At 36.0% G+C, this 17,400-nt stretch overlaps 1 protein-coding gene and 1 non-coding gene across 3 annotated transcripts; both read right to left on the bottom strand.

Annotated features, from left to right (window-relative positions):
• Positions 1-5,443: 5,443 nt before the first annotated feature.
• Positions 5,444-8,043, bottom strand: LOC112776274 (large ribosomal subunit protein uL5). Of its 2 annotated transcripts, none has more exons than XM_025820365.3 (6): positions 7,785-8,043; positions 7,475-7,533; positions 7,292-7,399; positions 7,175-7,217; positions 6,338-6,533; positions 5,444-5,827 (listed from the first exon to the last, which is right to left on the bottom strand). In XM_025820365.3, exons 1-6 carry the CDS (start codon positions 7,852-7,854, stop codon positions 5,632-5,634), a joined length of 672 nt encoding a protein of 223 aa, XP_025676150.1. In that variant the 5' UTR covers positions 7,855-8,043; the 3' UTR covers positions 5,444-5,631. The 2 variants fall into 2 exon arrangements, with proteins under 2 accessions (XP_025676150.1, XP_025676151.1); XM_025820366.3 differs by having other exon boundaries at positions 7,475-7,598; positions 7,785-7,927.
• Positions 8,044-15,728: 7,685 nt separating this feature from the next.
• On the bottom strand, positions 15,729-15,832 carry LOC112780619 (small nucleolar RNA R71). The gene has a single exon (XR_003191443.1). It is a non-coding gene; the product is annotated as a small nucleolar RNA R71 (small nucleolar RNA).
• Between the last annotated feature and the right edge of the window lie 1,568 nt (positions 15,833-17,400).

The following is a 17,400-nucleotide window of genomic DNA, read 5'->3' as shown; positions in this document are numbered from 1 at the left end:
GTTTAAATGAGTTGTGACAGTCAACCATATTTTCAACGAACTTGTATCAAGCACAAGTCATGTCAACCTAAGAGCAAAGCTTTAAAAATGATTTGTATCACAACAAATCATTAAAGCAAATCATTAAAAAGTGATTTGTATCAAAATAAATCACTAAATCAAAATTGAAATAACTCGATATAAAATGAGTTGTAAAAAATCAAAAGAGATAAAAAAAAAGAATCCTTCAACTAAACGATTTATACAGAAACGAGTTGGAAAGGAAAGAAAGGATTGTAAACGTTTTGAACAAAATCGAAACATAAAAACAATCCTCCAAATAAAACAGCTCAGGTGAAACGAGTTGTATCATACACAAGGATGACAATCTTGTAAAAACTAGAAAGGAGAATGAATAAGCATATAATCCCTTCACTTAAGGCGCCAATTTATGCTCGGCAAAGCACAAAAATCACGAGCCGACTTTTTTAATGGTCGCTCGGATAAAGCGACTAGGTTCAAGTTGGTGTCCAATGGTTATAATACGACTTGATAATTTAAAACAACTCAAGCTCATGAGTTGAACGAAATCGAGTTAAAAATAACTATATAATCTAAGTGATTTGTATTAAAAATAAGTCGTATAAAATTCTATCACTTTAGAAATAACTCGAATCAAACGAGTTGGACAAATCATTGAAAGACTTTATTCGATATTCCTACCCGCTTGATTGCTCGAGTCCGACTTCATAAAGCTCGACCTCGAGTAGGGCCACAATGGATAAAGCAACGAAATCCGATGGCTATAAAGATGATCTGATACTTTAAAAGGACTCAAAGTAAATAAGTTGTAAAACAAGTTGTGAAGTCCTAAAAACATCTTGGATTTAAACGAGTTGCATGAAATCCGATCAAGAAATAATCATGTCTCAAAATAAGCGATTTGTACTAAAAATAAAGTCATGCAACAAATCTACAAAATAGCTCGGTATAAAACGAGTTGTACAAAATCAGAATAAGTTTCAGAAAGGTGATTTGTATTAAAACAAGTCATGCACCCTCAAAATAACTCAAACTGAACGAGTTGTACAAAACTAGGACAAGAAATATTCTCTAGTTAAGCAAGATGTGCTAAAACTAATCATACAGAGCCTACAAGCCTTAAACAATTCGGAAAGAACGAGTTGTACAAATTAGTTCTAGAAAAAAGACTTGGCCAAAAACAAGTCGTATAAAGAGAGCAAGTCGAACAGAACATAAAAACGACTTAAAAAATCATATTACAATACGACAAAGTAACAACTACACTACAACAAAATGATAGCGCACGAAAAAAGCGCACAAATAGTTACAGAGTAACGTTACAAGAACGTTACATCATTCAAATCATGTTGAGTCGACTGACCTCTATGGCTTTAGAACTCAAAATTACTAAACAACTTCTCTACAACTCAATATTTCGACTTGGTCATCTAATTGCTCAAATCCGACTTTGTAAAGTTGGACCTCAAGTAGCAGGGGGCACTGTTCATACTCTGACCCAAAACATAAAGGCATGCCCAATAAAGATAAAGATCCACCCAAAAAATGGCGGCCTCTTCTATTTGCCCGACCTCATAAGAGGTCGGATACGACAAGGGGGTCCAACCCTGCTTATTTAAAATAAGTAACTACCTTCACGAATCTCTCCTACTATCTCTATCTCCCCTAAAAGATCGATAGATATCAACAACTTCTAAGATAAAGGGAACGGTCATCCACCAATAAAGGTGGAACTACTCCAACAAAGGTGGTTAGCACTCTACTATAAATACACTAACACCCCTCATGAGGAATTCGGATGGCGGTACCTCGGCATAAGAACAAGCCGGACGCTGCCTCAGAAGGAGTCTGGACCTCATGTTCAGGCCCAAAATCAACGTTTCAGATAACCATCGGAACAAAGGGTAAGTTATTCTTTATTACATGTCATAGTATTATTGGTTAAAATAAATTGATTTATCATAATTAAATTTAACTATTCATCTAATTTAAATTTTGATAAATTAACCAATAAACTATAATATATATTTTTTATAATTTATAAAAATTATTAAAGAAGTTCTATTTTATATTTTTTTCCTCAAGTCACATATTTATTAATCATTTTCAACTGAGAAAATCTGAAAAAATAAAATGAATAGATAAAAAAAATTCAAAAGACATAAAAAATTCTTATAACGCTATCGCTTGATAATTTTATCTTACTTCCTTTGTATTTAAAAAAAAAAATTCATCATATGAACGTACAAAGACGAAGTTGGAAAAAAAAGGTTAAATTCGGAGTTGTTGACAATAAGAGAAAAAAAATAGGAAATAAAGAACCATACAATTTACACACAATTTGAAATTCAAATTTAATTGGATAAAATTAAAGGGGTTTATTTTATAAAATGTTATTATCTCAAAACTTTTTGTAATTTTATGTGCTTATATATCTCAATTTGTTTATTCAGTAAATTTCTTTAATATGTATACTCTAATTCAACTATAATTGAAAATACACTTTATTGTAATGGAGGATTTTTTCAATAACTATCAAATATACTATATAGAAACTTTTTTGAAAAATATGACGGATGAAAGAGAGATTATCAAGATATAGTGTTTTGAAAATTTTTAATGTCTCTTGAATTTTTTTTGTTGGAAATGATTAATAAATATGTAGTTTGAGAAAAAATAAATTACAAAGTAAGATTTTTTAAATGATTTTTATAAGTTGCAAAAGAAAATTATACCTTAGTTAATTAGTTGGGTTATTGAAACTTAGATTAAATAAAAGATTAAATTTAATTATGATAAATTAATCTATTTCCATCAATAATACTGTGACATACAATAAGAAGTAACTTATCCTTTAAAATAGAAAAGATTGGATAGAATTATATATATATATATATACTCATAAAACTAAATTATGTGTAATTATATATACACATAAAACGAAATTAAATAGTCACAAAAAAACTAAATTAAATTGTATATTTAGAGCGGATCAAAGTGGATAATTGAGCGGATAACTATTATCTATATTTATCTTATACCCAAATAAAAATTACGTGTGTTTAATCCAAATTTGTTCCAAAATTTGGTTAACTATTAAATAAATCTGTTTTCTTCGGAATGAAATGGTGCAGGTCAGGTCAAATTACCATCCCTAATTCAATTAGATAATAGATTATCACGGTTTCATAACAGATTATTTACCTAAGATTATTCAAAGCAATAGAAAATAAATTCTGTTATTAATTAAAGTATTGCTAATCTTAAGTTCTTTTCAACATAATGGAGATAATCCCCACCCACACAGAAACACAACTATTTCTTTTTAACCCAATGGAGAATAAAATCTATTGTAGCTAAAGTAATAGTCCTTAGGCTACCACCTAATCTCATTTGTTTATGCATAAAATAAGGCTCATATTATATACATTATCAATCGGTGTTTGGAGTTTCATGATCTTTACAACGAAATAATGAGAAGGTTGATAAAATCCAAATCCAAAACTCAAATAGCACTTACAGGCTTACAGCATATTACCAAAAAGGAACTTCCATGCAATGGAGGAAGGTTAGAAAATAAAATAAGTGGGTTCATATATATAAATTTACAATTTATAAGAGAGTTTGTAATGGCAGTATATAATACATATTCAATTTAAGTGTTATAGTAAAATTCTTCGTCCAAAATTATATAAGCTAAACTAAAGAGACCAAAAATTAAAAAAAAAATAAAAGAAAGAAAGAAACCCATGTTGCCAAGTGAATTAGATTTTAAAATAGCTTCATGCTTTTTATTCTGTTCTTCTGAAACTTCATTCTTCGTATTCTCTTCTTTCTTTTCATCAAACAGACTACATGCAAAGCTTTCTCAAGAAAAAACTTGAGATAAACGCAAAATTATAGAATTGATAAAAGATGTGAAAAGTCAGAGAATATAAACCAAAAGAAATAAGCATATCTGATTACTCTAATATGTTCTTCATATAAGGAGGTATAAATTAGAAAAGAGACTTTGAACGAGAATCCTTAATAATGTGAGGCTGTTCATGTTCATTGATTTTGCACAAATATGCTCGAGTTAATACAAAATTTGACCCTGAAATTTGAGATCAAACTTAAATTGATCACTAAAATTTTAATTGACCGAAATTAAAGCCCCAAATTTATAAAATTACTCACCTCAGTACTTGAACTCATCTCCTAGAAAGACATGTTGATTTAGCATGTTAACTTGTCATGCTAGATAAGATAAAACGACGTCGTTTTATATTGACCTTCAATCTTTAACGAAATATCATAGTTTCACATAACACTTCTTTTTTTCATTAGTGATGGTCATAATACGAGAAGCGTTTTACCCTATTTGTTTGAAACGACATCATTTCGTTGAAGATTAGATGCCAATACAAAATTAAGTTGTTTTGTTTTATTCGATATGACATGACAAGTTCATGTATCAAATCAACATGTCATTAACGGAGATGAATTTAGGGCTAACGCGAGTTACGATTATAAATTTGGGAGATCTAATTTGAGTCATTTAAAATTTTAGGTGTCAATTTAAATCCGACTTTAAATTTAAGGGGTCAAATTAAATATTAACTTAGCTGATGCTCCTGGCCCTGTACCGTCTATACGCAGTGACATGAACTCTTCCCTACATCTCTATTCTATTCCCCCCCTTCACCTACTGCCATCATTCCTCCGCTGTGGATCAACCAGGGTACTTCCTCTTTGTTCTCCTTTTCCAGCCTCTTCTCATTGCTCCTTTTTCTCTGATCATCCTTCCTCTTCATTCTCCTTTTCCAGCCTCTGCTCTTTGCTACCTTTTCTCTCATCATCGCATTTCGGCGACACCCTACCTCTTCGCCAGCTCAATTTCTTACTGACCCATCTTCTTGGGAGGTTTTCTTTTCTTTTCTTTTTTCAAAAGAAATCCAATGTCTGTCGTAGGGAAACAAAGAACATAGAAACAGAGCTAGAGCTAGAGCATTTGAAATTTAAATGCAAATCTAACTTATAGAGAATTCTAATATTCTATAACTGATCCGAGGGCAGACAAAAGAGAATTGTATTAGGCCCTTCATACGTAAAACTTTGTCGAATATTCCTGATATGGACCAAATACAATAAACTAAAGTTAAAACATTGCATAAAACAGAGGTGTATGCTTAAACGGTTATCCTATATATATGATACTAAATAAAATACGATAATTCATATAACCGATTCCCCCTCAAAAGGATAAGATTTTGTTTTTGTAGTAATCATAACAATTTTGTAAATCATAACTCTGACAGAAATACTTTGTTCGTTGCAGTGTTTAGGGTGTTTTTTCTTTAGAGGAGCAAAAGTATCTGGTAAAAGTAATACCATGTGAGAATGTATGTCACCAACATAGTATTCAACAATGCAAGTTCACTGTGCTCAATAGAAACTATAAAATCTTTATACCAGAATTGTCTAAAAGGATTACAACAATAGCATATCTTAACATCCTTAGAGAATGGGCATAACCATTAGAATCAAAATGGTGGGAAAATTGGAACGGCCAATCATTGGGTGACAACTAGACAACCAAAGGCTGAATCCTACCAATCTATTAAAATATTAAGAGATTTGTTGGGACTTGTTCAGAATAACTCCCTCATACTTCACTTGGAACCATTTCATAGCGTCCTCTTTGGTAACCCTGTGCTGAATTCCAACACGGGACTTCTGTCTCCTGCGCCTTCCAACTCGGTATCCTGGTCGCTCCAAAACAATGAAGAAGTCCATACCATAGATACCAGTGGAAGGATCATACCTGAAGCAGAATAAAACACAACATTAAGCCCAAGCATAAATAAAACCCACAATTAAAAACTATTTTGAAATCTTTCTATACTACGTCCAAAACTAAAGCAAATCCAATTAAACCAACACCAAGTTTCTTTATGTTGAACATTATCGTTTAATATGAACAAATAATAAGCCTCGGCACTTTTTATTCTGACAACCAAAGAACTTGGAAGGTAATGAAACAAAATTCAATTAACATAAATTAATGGGAACGAATTGAAAAATAAGGGAATTGGCAGTGCCATGTAGAAGTCTTGGTTTTTTAAACCCATCAAGCCTTGAAAACAACTTAACCATAAACTTGATGAAATAGAAAAATCCTAAAACATTAGGAGTTTTGTGGCAGATTAGCTCTCTGTTTGAGTCAAAGGTTGCAGCAAGTGGAGCAAATAAGTTCAGATAAATCCAGAATTTGAATACAGATAGTTCTGCAGCAGAAAAATGTAAAATAGTCACATGAAATCCAGTAGCTTACTTGATTCCCAAATCGATATGCTCCTGAATACCAAAGCCAAAGCATCCAGTCTCAGAAAAGTTTCTCCTCAAAAGTTCGTATTCTTTAACCTTCAAACCACTCTCCAAAAGCTGCATTGCCTTGTCACCTCGAACAGTGACATAGCATGCAATCTTCTCATTCCTTCTAATTCCAAAGGAACGGACAGTGTATCTTGCTGTCAAAACCAAGAGAAATAAGATAAAACCAAATCAATGACAAGACAGCCACAGATGCCAACATATCAGATGAAAGATAAATTGGTAAAAGATTTCACTTAGGATAGGAGGACTACAAATTCAGTGGAGCTATAAGAACAGTATTAATCAATATGAACTGTAATACTAAAAATGAAAAATTGTAAATCAGCAATAACTTTGGGCTAAACAGTAGATTTGATGTAAAATAAGTCATAATGCTAATACTAACCCTATCCCTCTCTGAATCCCAGAACAGCTGAAGAGTGAATTACACGACACAGCTGGTTCTCATTCATGGCAATAATTAAATTTGTTTAGTAAATATATTGCTAAACCCATATAACCATTATCTCTAACACCACGCATGCTTTCACTATTCTATTCTATAAGAGAAGCCGGAGAAAAAAACAGAACCATGGGTAGAAACCATAAAAAAATAGACTCAATACCAACACTAAGGTTTGAAGTTAGAAACTTTTCCACATTCATTTCACTTGCAACATACATAATATGATGCAAATTACTTTGTAAACAACCCTAATCAATAGAACCTGAGAGTGATACAAATTCATTACGACCAGAATTATTCAACTATTCATTAATCATTATAATAACTAACCTTTGGAAAACACTGGGGTTTGGCCACTAAGTTGCTCTAGCACCTGAAAAAACACAGACAACAACTTTAATTATAGATAAAAAGAAAAATTAAAAGAAGAAGCAATGCGAGGCGAACCTTAGCGGCTCTAGTGAGACGATCTCCACTCTCACCCACGGAGATGTTGAGAACGAGCTTCTGCACCTTAATCTCTCTCATTGGATTCGCAAGTTTCTTCTCCGAAGCCTGTTCTCATTTACATTCCAAATCAACACACAAACAAGCAAATAAAAGAAGACAAGAGAAGATCTGAGCGATTACCATTGGATTTGGATTTGGATTTGAGCTAATATGAAGGCGGCAGAGTACAGGACCAGTGGCTACAGCAATCAAAGAGAATGTGAAGTGTAAGCTGGCGTTTATAAAGGAACCAAAACCCTAAACCCTAACCACAAATAACATGATGCGAATAAGGACAGAGAGAATCACATAGATTCAACAATTATAATATCCACTCAAAACGCACAAAACAATTAATTGTGCGCAAGGCGTGAGAAATTCGAGTTGAAATGGAAAAATGGTGAAAGAGATAGATCGGTAAATGATTGGACGAAAGAAAAGCGTAACAAACCGAATAGTTGCCGAGATGCGCAGTTGCAGTGCTTCAGCTTCGGACTTCGGAGGCGGCTACGCCACCTCATGCATTTTATACTTCATGCTTACGCTGCCCTAATTTTTTTCCTTTTTTTTTTGTTCTTTTGGTCCGAGTTGCCTAATTTTCTTAAGCGCCTTCCTTTTTTTTTGGGTGCTGAGAGTGGGCCTAAGCCTACTGACTAGGAAGAAAGAAGAATATCTTAGTAAACCGAAAAAAAAAAAAGACTATCTTAACTAAGAGTAGAAATTTGTGGTTGGAGGTTTGATTGAGTGGCATATCATGGATTTTTTACTAAAATAAAATAAAAAAAAAATGTTATTTTTCAAAACTTTATTTTTTAACTTTAATTTCTTAAATATAAGTTTTTTCTTTTGTTCAAAGGAAGTTCACCGCACTACGGCAAACTTTATAATTCAAATTTTAAAAAGATGCCTAACTCAACTTCTTAAGTTTCACAATATACAATAGCAACCATTATCATTGTCTCCAAGATACATAGAAATAAGTCATATTTTTATTGGAAAAAATATTTTTTTTCTAATTTATAATGAGAAAAAATCCTTGTTAGATATGGCTTATTCTCGTGTATCTGTGTATTTCTAGAGACGATGATAATGGCTTATAAATTAAAAAAAAAATCATCATTTTTCCAATAAAAATATGACTTATTCTTGTCTACTCCTATGTACTTTGGAAACGATGATAATGGTTGCCATTGTCTATGGTGAAGCTTAAGAAGTTGAGTTAGTCATTTTTTTTAGAATTTGAAGGGGAGTTCGCCCGGGTTTAGGCAAACTCTATAAAATTTATAGAGTTCGACAGAGGTGTGACGAACTTGCTTTGAAAAAAAAATTCATATTTAGAAAATTAAAGTTGAAAAATAGAATTTTGAAAAATAATAATTTATTTTATTTTATTTTAGTAAAAAATCCGGCATATCATGTGCCTCCTTAACAACCACATGGATTCAAGTCAAAAAATGAATCCATGTAGTGTGTGTGAGTGTGTTGTATGGGTGTGTGGTGCATGAATAATGCCTAGTATTAGGGGTTGTCTAATTCACCTAACCAACCAAAAACTTTTTCTCTCTTCTCTTAACAACGGTCAACATTGACCAACCACCATGAGAGGTGGCTATGTCCAGGGAAAACATTCGAGGGCACATGAGCCAAGAAAAGCACTAAGAAGGGACAAAGAATAGAATTATATTAAGTGCTGTCTAATCCACCTGACAAAAAAAGCCTTTTCTTTCTTTTTTTAACAATTGTCAGCATTGACCAACCACCATAAGAGGTGGCTATGTCCAGAGAGAACATTCGACGGCACATGAGTCAAGAAAACCACCAAGAAGGGACAAATAACAGAATCATAAGAGCGTGAAAAAGGTGAAAAAAGGAGATGAAGGAAAAGTATTTACGGGGGACACCACTTTGGTTCTTAGAGAAAAAGATTGGATAATTGATAATTGGGAGGGAGACAAGAAACTGGAAGGCCCAAAGAAATCTTTCAGTGAAGTAGGACAAAAAACCTATCACTATGGAGGAGGATGACCCGACTGACTTTGAATGGAAAGACGAGACAAAGGACGGTGAGGAAGAAGAAGACGAAAAGAGCAAAAGCCATGGGGCTAACAACACAGGAGGAAAACCAAGAATCAAAGGGGAGAAGAAAGATGAAATTATAGCCATGCATTCATCAAAGTTTCATTCTCAACAATTTCGCAATTAAGTATCACCAATCTAATTCTCAACAATCTAAGCAATTAACCATCACAAGACACACTCTCAATAATAAGCAAACATACAAATCAAACATACAATTTAACAATAGGCCATCCTAATTTCAATAATGCAAACAAAACAAATTCATTAAACCATCATCAACAACAACAATCTAACAATATCCTCATGTCAACTACCCTAGGATTTCACGTAGCAGTACATAATGATTATCCAAAATTGAAAGGCGTACCATATTTGACAACGGTCCTAACCTCTTCAGCCTTTCTCTCTGGTGAATCCAAACCTCAATCAATTCATCACCAATCCAAGCTTCAACAAATGCTATTCAATCTAATTTCATTTGATTTATACAATGTTCATGCTAGGGTTTCACAAAAATTAGGAAAAAATAAAGAAAAAGAGTTCTCTTACCTCATTCCACATGAACATGGGTTAAAACTTTGTTAGAATTTGAGCTTGAAATTCCCCTAAAGCATCAAAATTCCCAAATTCAATCCCTCACACTCCGAAAACGAAAAAACAGTGAGAAATAGAGAAATAAAGGGAAGTTCTCACAATTACTCACTGCAAAGTTACATAAAAATGTAGAGGAAGATAAGAGCGACGCGTATCTGCAAACGGGTCGTCGATCGGAGCTCCAGTTTGTGAGAAAAGTGAGTTTGTGAGAAAAGTGAGTTTGAAGGTGTTGATGAAAAGTGCTTTCCTCTTCTCTTCTCTCGATCTCCCAATCTCTCGAGCTCTCTATCCTTCTTATGTGAAAAATGATTGAAAAAATGGAAGAAGGTCACGTTTTGGGTCCAATAAGAGAGGGAAATTTTTGTCATTTTGCCTATTAGCCCTACCCAGGGCCAATATCTGTTCCAAATTGTATTTGAAATATTTTTCTAGTCATTTCTACATTTATATTTTTCTCATATACAGTACTGGATAGTTATAAGCATGTACTGTCAGTTATAACACCGGTATGCTTTTTTTCATAAATAATTATATTTTCACGCTCCAAATTATGAGTTTAAATTTTATCTGTAAATTTTCAAATTATGAAACTTGAATTTTTAACCTTAACTGGGCGGTTTAAACAATCTTAACTCAATTTTCAAATATATAATTAACTAGCGATTTTTTTCTAAAATTTATATCCTACCCACCTTAAAAGAAATTTTGCCCTCAACATTTAGTTATCTATAAAAAGATGGGGATAATCTTTTCTCATGTCTGACTCAAGTTTCCACGTGTGCTCTTTCACTCCAGCTTGACTCCAAGTGACTTTTACCAATGGGACTTCTTTTCCACGAAACCTCTTGACACTAACATCATCAATTATAACTGGAGTAACTTGAAACATCAGATTCTCTTTTAGTTGAATTGATTCTGGTTCTAACACATGGGTCATATCGGGGGTATACTTTCGAAGTTGAGAGATGTGGAACATATCATGGAAATTTGAGAGGTGTGGCAGTAAAGCTATCTGGTATGCCACTGGCTCGATGCTCTTCAAGATTTAAAATGGACCAATATAACAGGAATTCAGCTTCTTAGTCTTTATAGCCCTCCCCATACCCATAATCAGAGTAACTTTCAAAAATACATGGTCACCTTCTTTAAGTTCTAAAGGCTTCCGCCTCCGATCCGCACAACTTTTTTGATGACTCTGGGCAATAAAGATTTTAGCTCGGATCATTTTTATTTATTTTGTTGTCTCTTCCATTAGTTCGAGACCTAATATGCTCGTCTCTCCAGCCTCATACCAACATAACAGAGATTGACACTTTCTCCCATACAGAGCCTCGTACGGAGCCTTTCTGATATTTGCATGGTAACTGTTGTTATACGCAAACTCTACTAAAGGCATATAACGATCCCAATTGGTTGGTTGATCTAAGACACACTCCCTCAGCATATCTTCTAAGGTTCGAATTGTTCTCTCCAACTGGCTATCACTTTGAGGATGGTACACTTTACTCAAACACAATTGTGTTCTGAATGCTTGTTGAAAGGCTCCCTAAAATGTTGAAGTAAACCAGGGGGTCTCTGTCCGACACTATAGTTGTAGGCACACTATGCAACCTCACAATATCCTTGATATACAGCCTCGCCAGTTCCTCGAAGGAATAGTTCATACGAATGGGCAAGAAATGAGCTGACTTCGTCAATCGATCCACAATCACCCACACCGCATCATATCCTACTCTAGTTCTTGGCAAGCCTGACACAAAGTCCATGGTGATACCTTTCTACTTCCAAGCAGAATCTCGAGGGGTTGCAATGTTCTAGAAGGATTTTGGTGCTCTATTTTTACTTTTTGGCATTTAAGGCATTTGGATAGATGCATTGCTATGTCATTTTTCATTTCTCGCCACCAGAACATCTCCTTCAAGTCATGGTACATCTTGGTAGTTCTAGCGTGAATTGAGAAACCGTTCTTGTGAGCCTCTGTCAACACCTCATGTCACAGACCTCCTACGTTTGGTACATAGATCCTCCCCTTGTATTTCCAGATTTTCTCTTTGACTCGGGTGACTTCTTCTTGTTTCCCTTGTTTATCTTCGGAGGGCTATTTCCATCTTCTTCCTCCTCAAGGTTCCCTACTTGGAAGATCACATCATCACTTAGACCTTTTTGAAGCTCATAGTGGCTCTCTTCTTCAAGTCCGTCCTATCTCCCATCTTTAATAAATTTCTCACCCACATCAATAGATTCCTCCTTCAGAAGAGCGGGTTGAGAGGTTACCTTACTAAGCGGCTCACTTCCTTTCGGAGTTATAGCACCAATGCTAGATTCCGGGGTTGATGGGTGTGTCAAGGGTGGAGGGGCAAGGTTACTAGGGGTGGAGTGAGAGGGTACTAATCGCGAGAAAGCTTCGACAAGAGTGGCCATGCAATTTTCTTGCTTCCTTTGAAATTCCCTTTGCTCTTGGATGAGGACTTGAAAGCTAGGCTCCTCATAAGGGAAGTTAATTGGGGTGGAATAGTGGGGAAAGCTAGGTTGTCCCACTTGTGGCGGTAGGTAGATGGGTGAAGATGGAATTGGTGGTGGAAAAGGTAGAGGGGCTTGAGGGTATGATGGTTGTATCTCATGTCAAGGGCATAGAGCATGAGCATATGGATGGCCAAAACTGTAGCGAGGACGTGTTCCACTAGGTGTGAGAGGTTGATAGAAATTAGGATCGTAGGTCCCTCGCAACGGTCCTTGTTGCCAAGAGTTGACTGCTTGTGACTGATGCCAAGGCATCTTAGGCGAGTTTCACTAGCATTTTTCTGTTAGTTTTAGTTGTTTTATGCACTTTCTTGAGCTTAGAGTAACCAAGAATGGTTAAATGAATAACAAAGCAATGAACCATCCAAACAGTATGATTTTTATGCAAATTTCATGAGTTTTTAGTTATATTACTTGAATGCTATGAATGGAAGATTCTCATGAAAATTTGCAAGACTTTGATGCAGTTGTTTGGATGATTTCAGGGAAGAAGAGGCTAGGCAAGGAAGCAACAAAATCAATAAAGGAAGCTTGAATATCACATGTGGAGTTTAAGCTCCAGTTTAAGCTTAAACTGGAGCTTAAACGCCAAAATCATGAAAGCTGAGGAAAGGGTGAAAGTGGCGTTTAACCTCCAGTTTAACCTTAAACTGGAAGTTAAACGCCAGAAATGGGAAATGCACCAGGGAGCCATTTCCACGTTTAAGCTCCAGTTTAACCTTAAACTGGAGCTTAAACGTGTTCGACCTCCCAGATGGCTTTCTCTATTTCCACGTTTAAGCTCCAGTTTAACCTTAAACTGGAGCTTAAACGTGTTCGACCTCCAGGGCTGCCTTTCCTATCTCCACGTTTAAGCTTCAGTTTAACCTTAAACTGAAGCTTAAACGTGTTCGACTAAGTTACCCTCCAGGGCTGCCTTCTTCCTTTTCCACGTTTAAGCTTCAGTTTAACCTTAAACTGAAGCTTAAACGTGCTTCCACAAAAGGCATCACTGGAAGTGTCTGACGTTTAAGCTGCAGTTTAAGCTTAAACTGCAACTTAAACGCCACTCTTGGAAAAGGTTTCTGGGCCAAAAATATTGCGGTTTAAGTTAGTATTTGAGCACAAACATTAACTTAAACTTACTCTGGTATGAAATCCAATTGAATATCTTGGTTTATGGGATTGGGCCTGAAGGATTGATGAGTCTGAAATTTCAATTTATTGAGTCATGTGTCATTATTTGATTATCACTAAGTTGGCTCAATGAATGTTACAGAATTTGGATCAGCAGCCTCATCAAGATTATGGATCATAAACCCAAGGCAAAAGGAAAGCAGGGAGAGGCCTCAAAGCCCAAGAAACACAACAGAAGCTCAATATAGAAAGTGTATAAATAGGATAGAATTTAAGTTAGGAAGGAATTGGACTTTTTCATTTAGCTAGTTTTCATATCTTTGTAATTGAATTCAGAGCTATGACTCACTAAACCCCCTTTCATTGGGTTAGGGAGCTCTATTGTAATTCAATGAATCAATAATAGTTTTATCTTCTTCTTCAATCTTTTCTCTTGAATTTTGTTAAAAAGCTTCTCGATCTAATTCCATTGGGTAGTTGTCTTGGGAAAGAAACTACCCATAATTGGAATCCTTCGGAACCTTGGGAAAGGAATGGAGGATTCATGCTAGAGAAGCTTTCTCACAGTGAATTGGATTGGGGTTTGGATGGATATTGTGACATGTAATCCTACCAAATTGTGGTTCATGAAACTGTGTGGTATAATCAGTGATCGAGCATCATCTCTTCTTATGAACATTTAAACCAAGGGATTGGGAATTTGTTTGTTTTTAGAGAGAATTGGTGAGCCAAGGGATTGGGATCCAATCATATAAGATTGCCAAGCAAAATTCAATGAATGCATTGGTCGAGGAAGGGATAAAACATGTTTTGATTCGGAGATCTCAATATCTCCTATAACCCAATGAATTCCCCATTTCTGATTTCCACTTTCTCTTTACATTCTGCAACTCAATTCATGCAATCACCCCCATTCCCTTTTAATTTCAGCAATTTAGCTTCTGCTCTTTAATTCATGTAATTTAAGATTCCGCCATTTCAATTTCTTGCCATTTACGTTTTCCGCCAATTTTACATTCCGCAAATCTCATCTAATTCTTGATTCCGCTCAACTAGTCACACATTCTAATCCGAATTGCTCATTCAACCAATCCTTGTGGGATTCGACCTCACTCTATTGTGAGTTTTTACTTGACGATAACCGGTGCACTTGCCGGAAGGAATTTTGCCGATCGTGCAATTTCCTAAATCGTAGCATAACAAGTTTATGCGCATCAAGTTTATGGCGCCGTTGCCGGGGATTGGTTTTCGATTGACAATTCTCCAATTGGAAGTTAACTAGATTGAGCATTTTTTTTTGTTTTGATTAATTCAGTACAAGTTACTTGTTGAATTTTAATTTCTGCACTCTGTTACATGCTTTCTTTCTTTATGCCTTTAAATTCAAGCAACTAACTCACTGACTCACTAACTGTTTGAATTAATTCCTCAACTGCTCTAACCATACTCTTCCATTAACCAAGAGTATTTCACTTGTTTGTTGCCTGTGCTGTGTTCTTGTATGACAGGTAGGAGAGGAGAGACATCAACTCCTCCATATACCGAACCAGAGAGGACCCTTCATAGACTTAGAAGGGAAGCAAGAGGGAAGAGAATACTGGGAGAAGAAGAATCTGAAGGAGAATCTGAGGACAATTTTGAGGAAGCTTTAGATCTCAACATGGATAGAGAAATTCACAACCATGAGAGAGCTGATGGAAACAATGCCATTCCTGAGAGGAGGGTTCTTAGTTCATACATAAACCCAACCTCTGGGAATTGTGGTAGCAGCATCCAGAAACCACCCATTCAGGCCAACAATTTTGAACTCAAACCACAGCTAATATCACTTGTGGAGAATCATTGTTCATTTGGTGGAAGTGCTAATGAAGACCCAAACCAACATCTCACAAAATTCCTGAGAATTTGCGACACTGTGAAGTCCAATGGAGTCCAGGAAGATGCCTATAAACTGCTTTTGTTCCCATTTTCACTTAGGGACAAGGCAGCTAAGTGGCTGGAATCATTCCCAAGGGGGAGCCTAACAACATGGGACGAGGTGGAAAGCAAGTTTCTGGCACGTTTCTACTCCCCACAAAAGGTCAATAGGCTTCGATCTGAGGTTCAGACTTTTAGACAACAAGATGGTGAAACTCTCTACGAGGCATGGGAGAGATTCAAGGATTTGACAAGGAAATGCCCACCAGACATGTTCCATGACTGGGTGCAATTGCATATTTTCTATGATGGACTGTCTTATGAATCAAGGAAGGCTGTAGACCATTCATCAGGAGGTTCATTGAACAGGAAAAAGACTGTGGAAGAAGCCATTGAAGTGATTGAGACAGTGGCTGAGAATGAGTACTACTATGCATCAGAGAGACACAACACTAAGGGAGTCATGGAGCTGAACCATGTTGATACAATTCTAGCCCAAAACAAGGTGTTTGCCAAGCAACTAGCAGAGCTCACCAGGAAATTAGAAACAAAACAAGTGGCTGCAATACACACACAAGATCAAGAGGAAGAAACTACTGAAGGAGGTGATTGGGAAGAGGCCAATTATGTGAGAAATCAACAAAGGCAACCATATGATCCACATTCCAACACTTACAACCCAGGCTGGAAAAATCACCCAAACTTTGGGTGGGGAAACCAGCAAAACCAACATAACAAGTCCACATACCAAAACTCCAACCAAAGATCATACCAAGCCACACAAAATACTTACTCTCAACCACCATATCATGGCCAAAATAATCAACCTACCCACCCTAACCCGAACCAACAATTTCAAGATCAATTAAACAGGATAGAAGGAATGCTAGCACACATGGGTCAGGACATAATTGAATTGAAAAGCTTCAGGGATGATGTGAGATCTACCTTAAGAAACCATGGTGAAAAACTCAAGAGGATGGAGTCTCAAGTAGGAGAGCTATCTCAACAGGCCCCCAAATCAACTGCAGTGTTCCCTAGTGACACAGAAAAGAATCCTAAAGGGGAACAAAAGGGAGTGAGATGGGAAGAATGCAAGGCCATCACCATATTGAAAGAAGTCTCAGAAGAAGAAGGAATCAGATCCTCAGAACAGGAGCCAGAAATCTTGAAGGAAGGTGTGGAGGAAGCTAAGCAGGAAAGTGAAACTGAGCAAGCTAAGGAACTGCAAAAAGGCACGATGGAAACATACCAACCAAAAGCACCATTTCCTCAGAGGTTAGGAGGAGGTGAAAAAGGGAAAACCTATTCAAGGTTTTTAGAGACATTTAAGTCTCTCCATATCAATATTCCCTTTCTTGAGATTCTTCATCAAATGCCTACACACATCAAGTATTTAAAGGAATTGTTGAGCAAGAAAAGAGTTTTGAAGGGAGGACAAACGGTAACAATGAACAAAGAATGCAGTGCCCTCATCAAGAAGGACACAGTCTCTAAGAAAACAGACCCAGGAAGTTTTCATATCCCTTGCATCATAGGGGAAACAAAAATTGACAGAGGATTCTGTGATCTAGGAGCTAGCATAAATGTGATGCCTCTAACTCTTATGAAGAGGCTACAACTGAATGAGGTGAGATCCACTGATGTAATCATACAACTGGCTGACAAAACTCAGAAGTAAGCTGAAGGGGTAGTTGAGAATGTGCTGGTGAAAGTGGGAGATTATTACTTCCCCACAGACTTTGTCATTTTGGACATGGAGGAAAGCTACTTACACCCTATCATTCTGGGCAGGCCATTTCTAGCCACTACTAGAGCGCTCATAGATGTAGAACAAGGAG

Source organism: Arachis hypogaea, chromosome 19 (genome assembly GCF_003086295.3).
Source record: "Arachis hypogaea cultivar Tifrunner chromosome 19, arahy.Tifrunner.gnm2.J5K5, whole genome shotgun sequence".
NCBI classification, from domain to species: Eukaryota; Viridiplantae; Streptophyta; class Magnoliopsida; order Fabales; family Fabaceae; genus Arachis; species Arachis hypogaea.
This window is presented reverse-complemented; position numbering and strand designations above follow the sequence as displayed.

Excerpts from the sequence above, each read along its gene's own strand:
- LOC112776274 (XM_025820365.3), bottom strand. The coding sequence starts at position 7,854 with ATGAGGTGGCGTAGCCGCCTCCGAAGTCCGAAGCTGAAGCACTGCAAC. Across the intron at positions 7,534-7,784 it reads CGCATCTCGGCAACTATTCG|CCACTGGTCCTGTACTCTGC; the intron begins GTTTGTTACGCT and ends TGATTGCTGTAG. Across the intron at positions 7,218-7,291 it reads GTCTCACTAGAGCCGCTAAG|GTGCTAGAGCAACTTAGTGG; the intron begins GTTCGCCTCGCA and ends GTGTTTTTTCAG.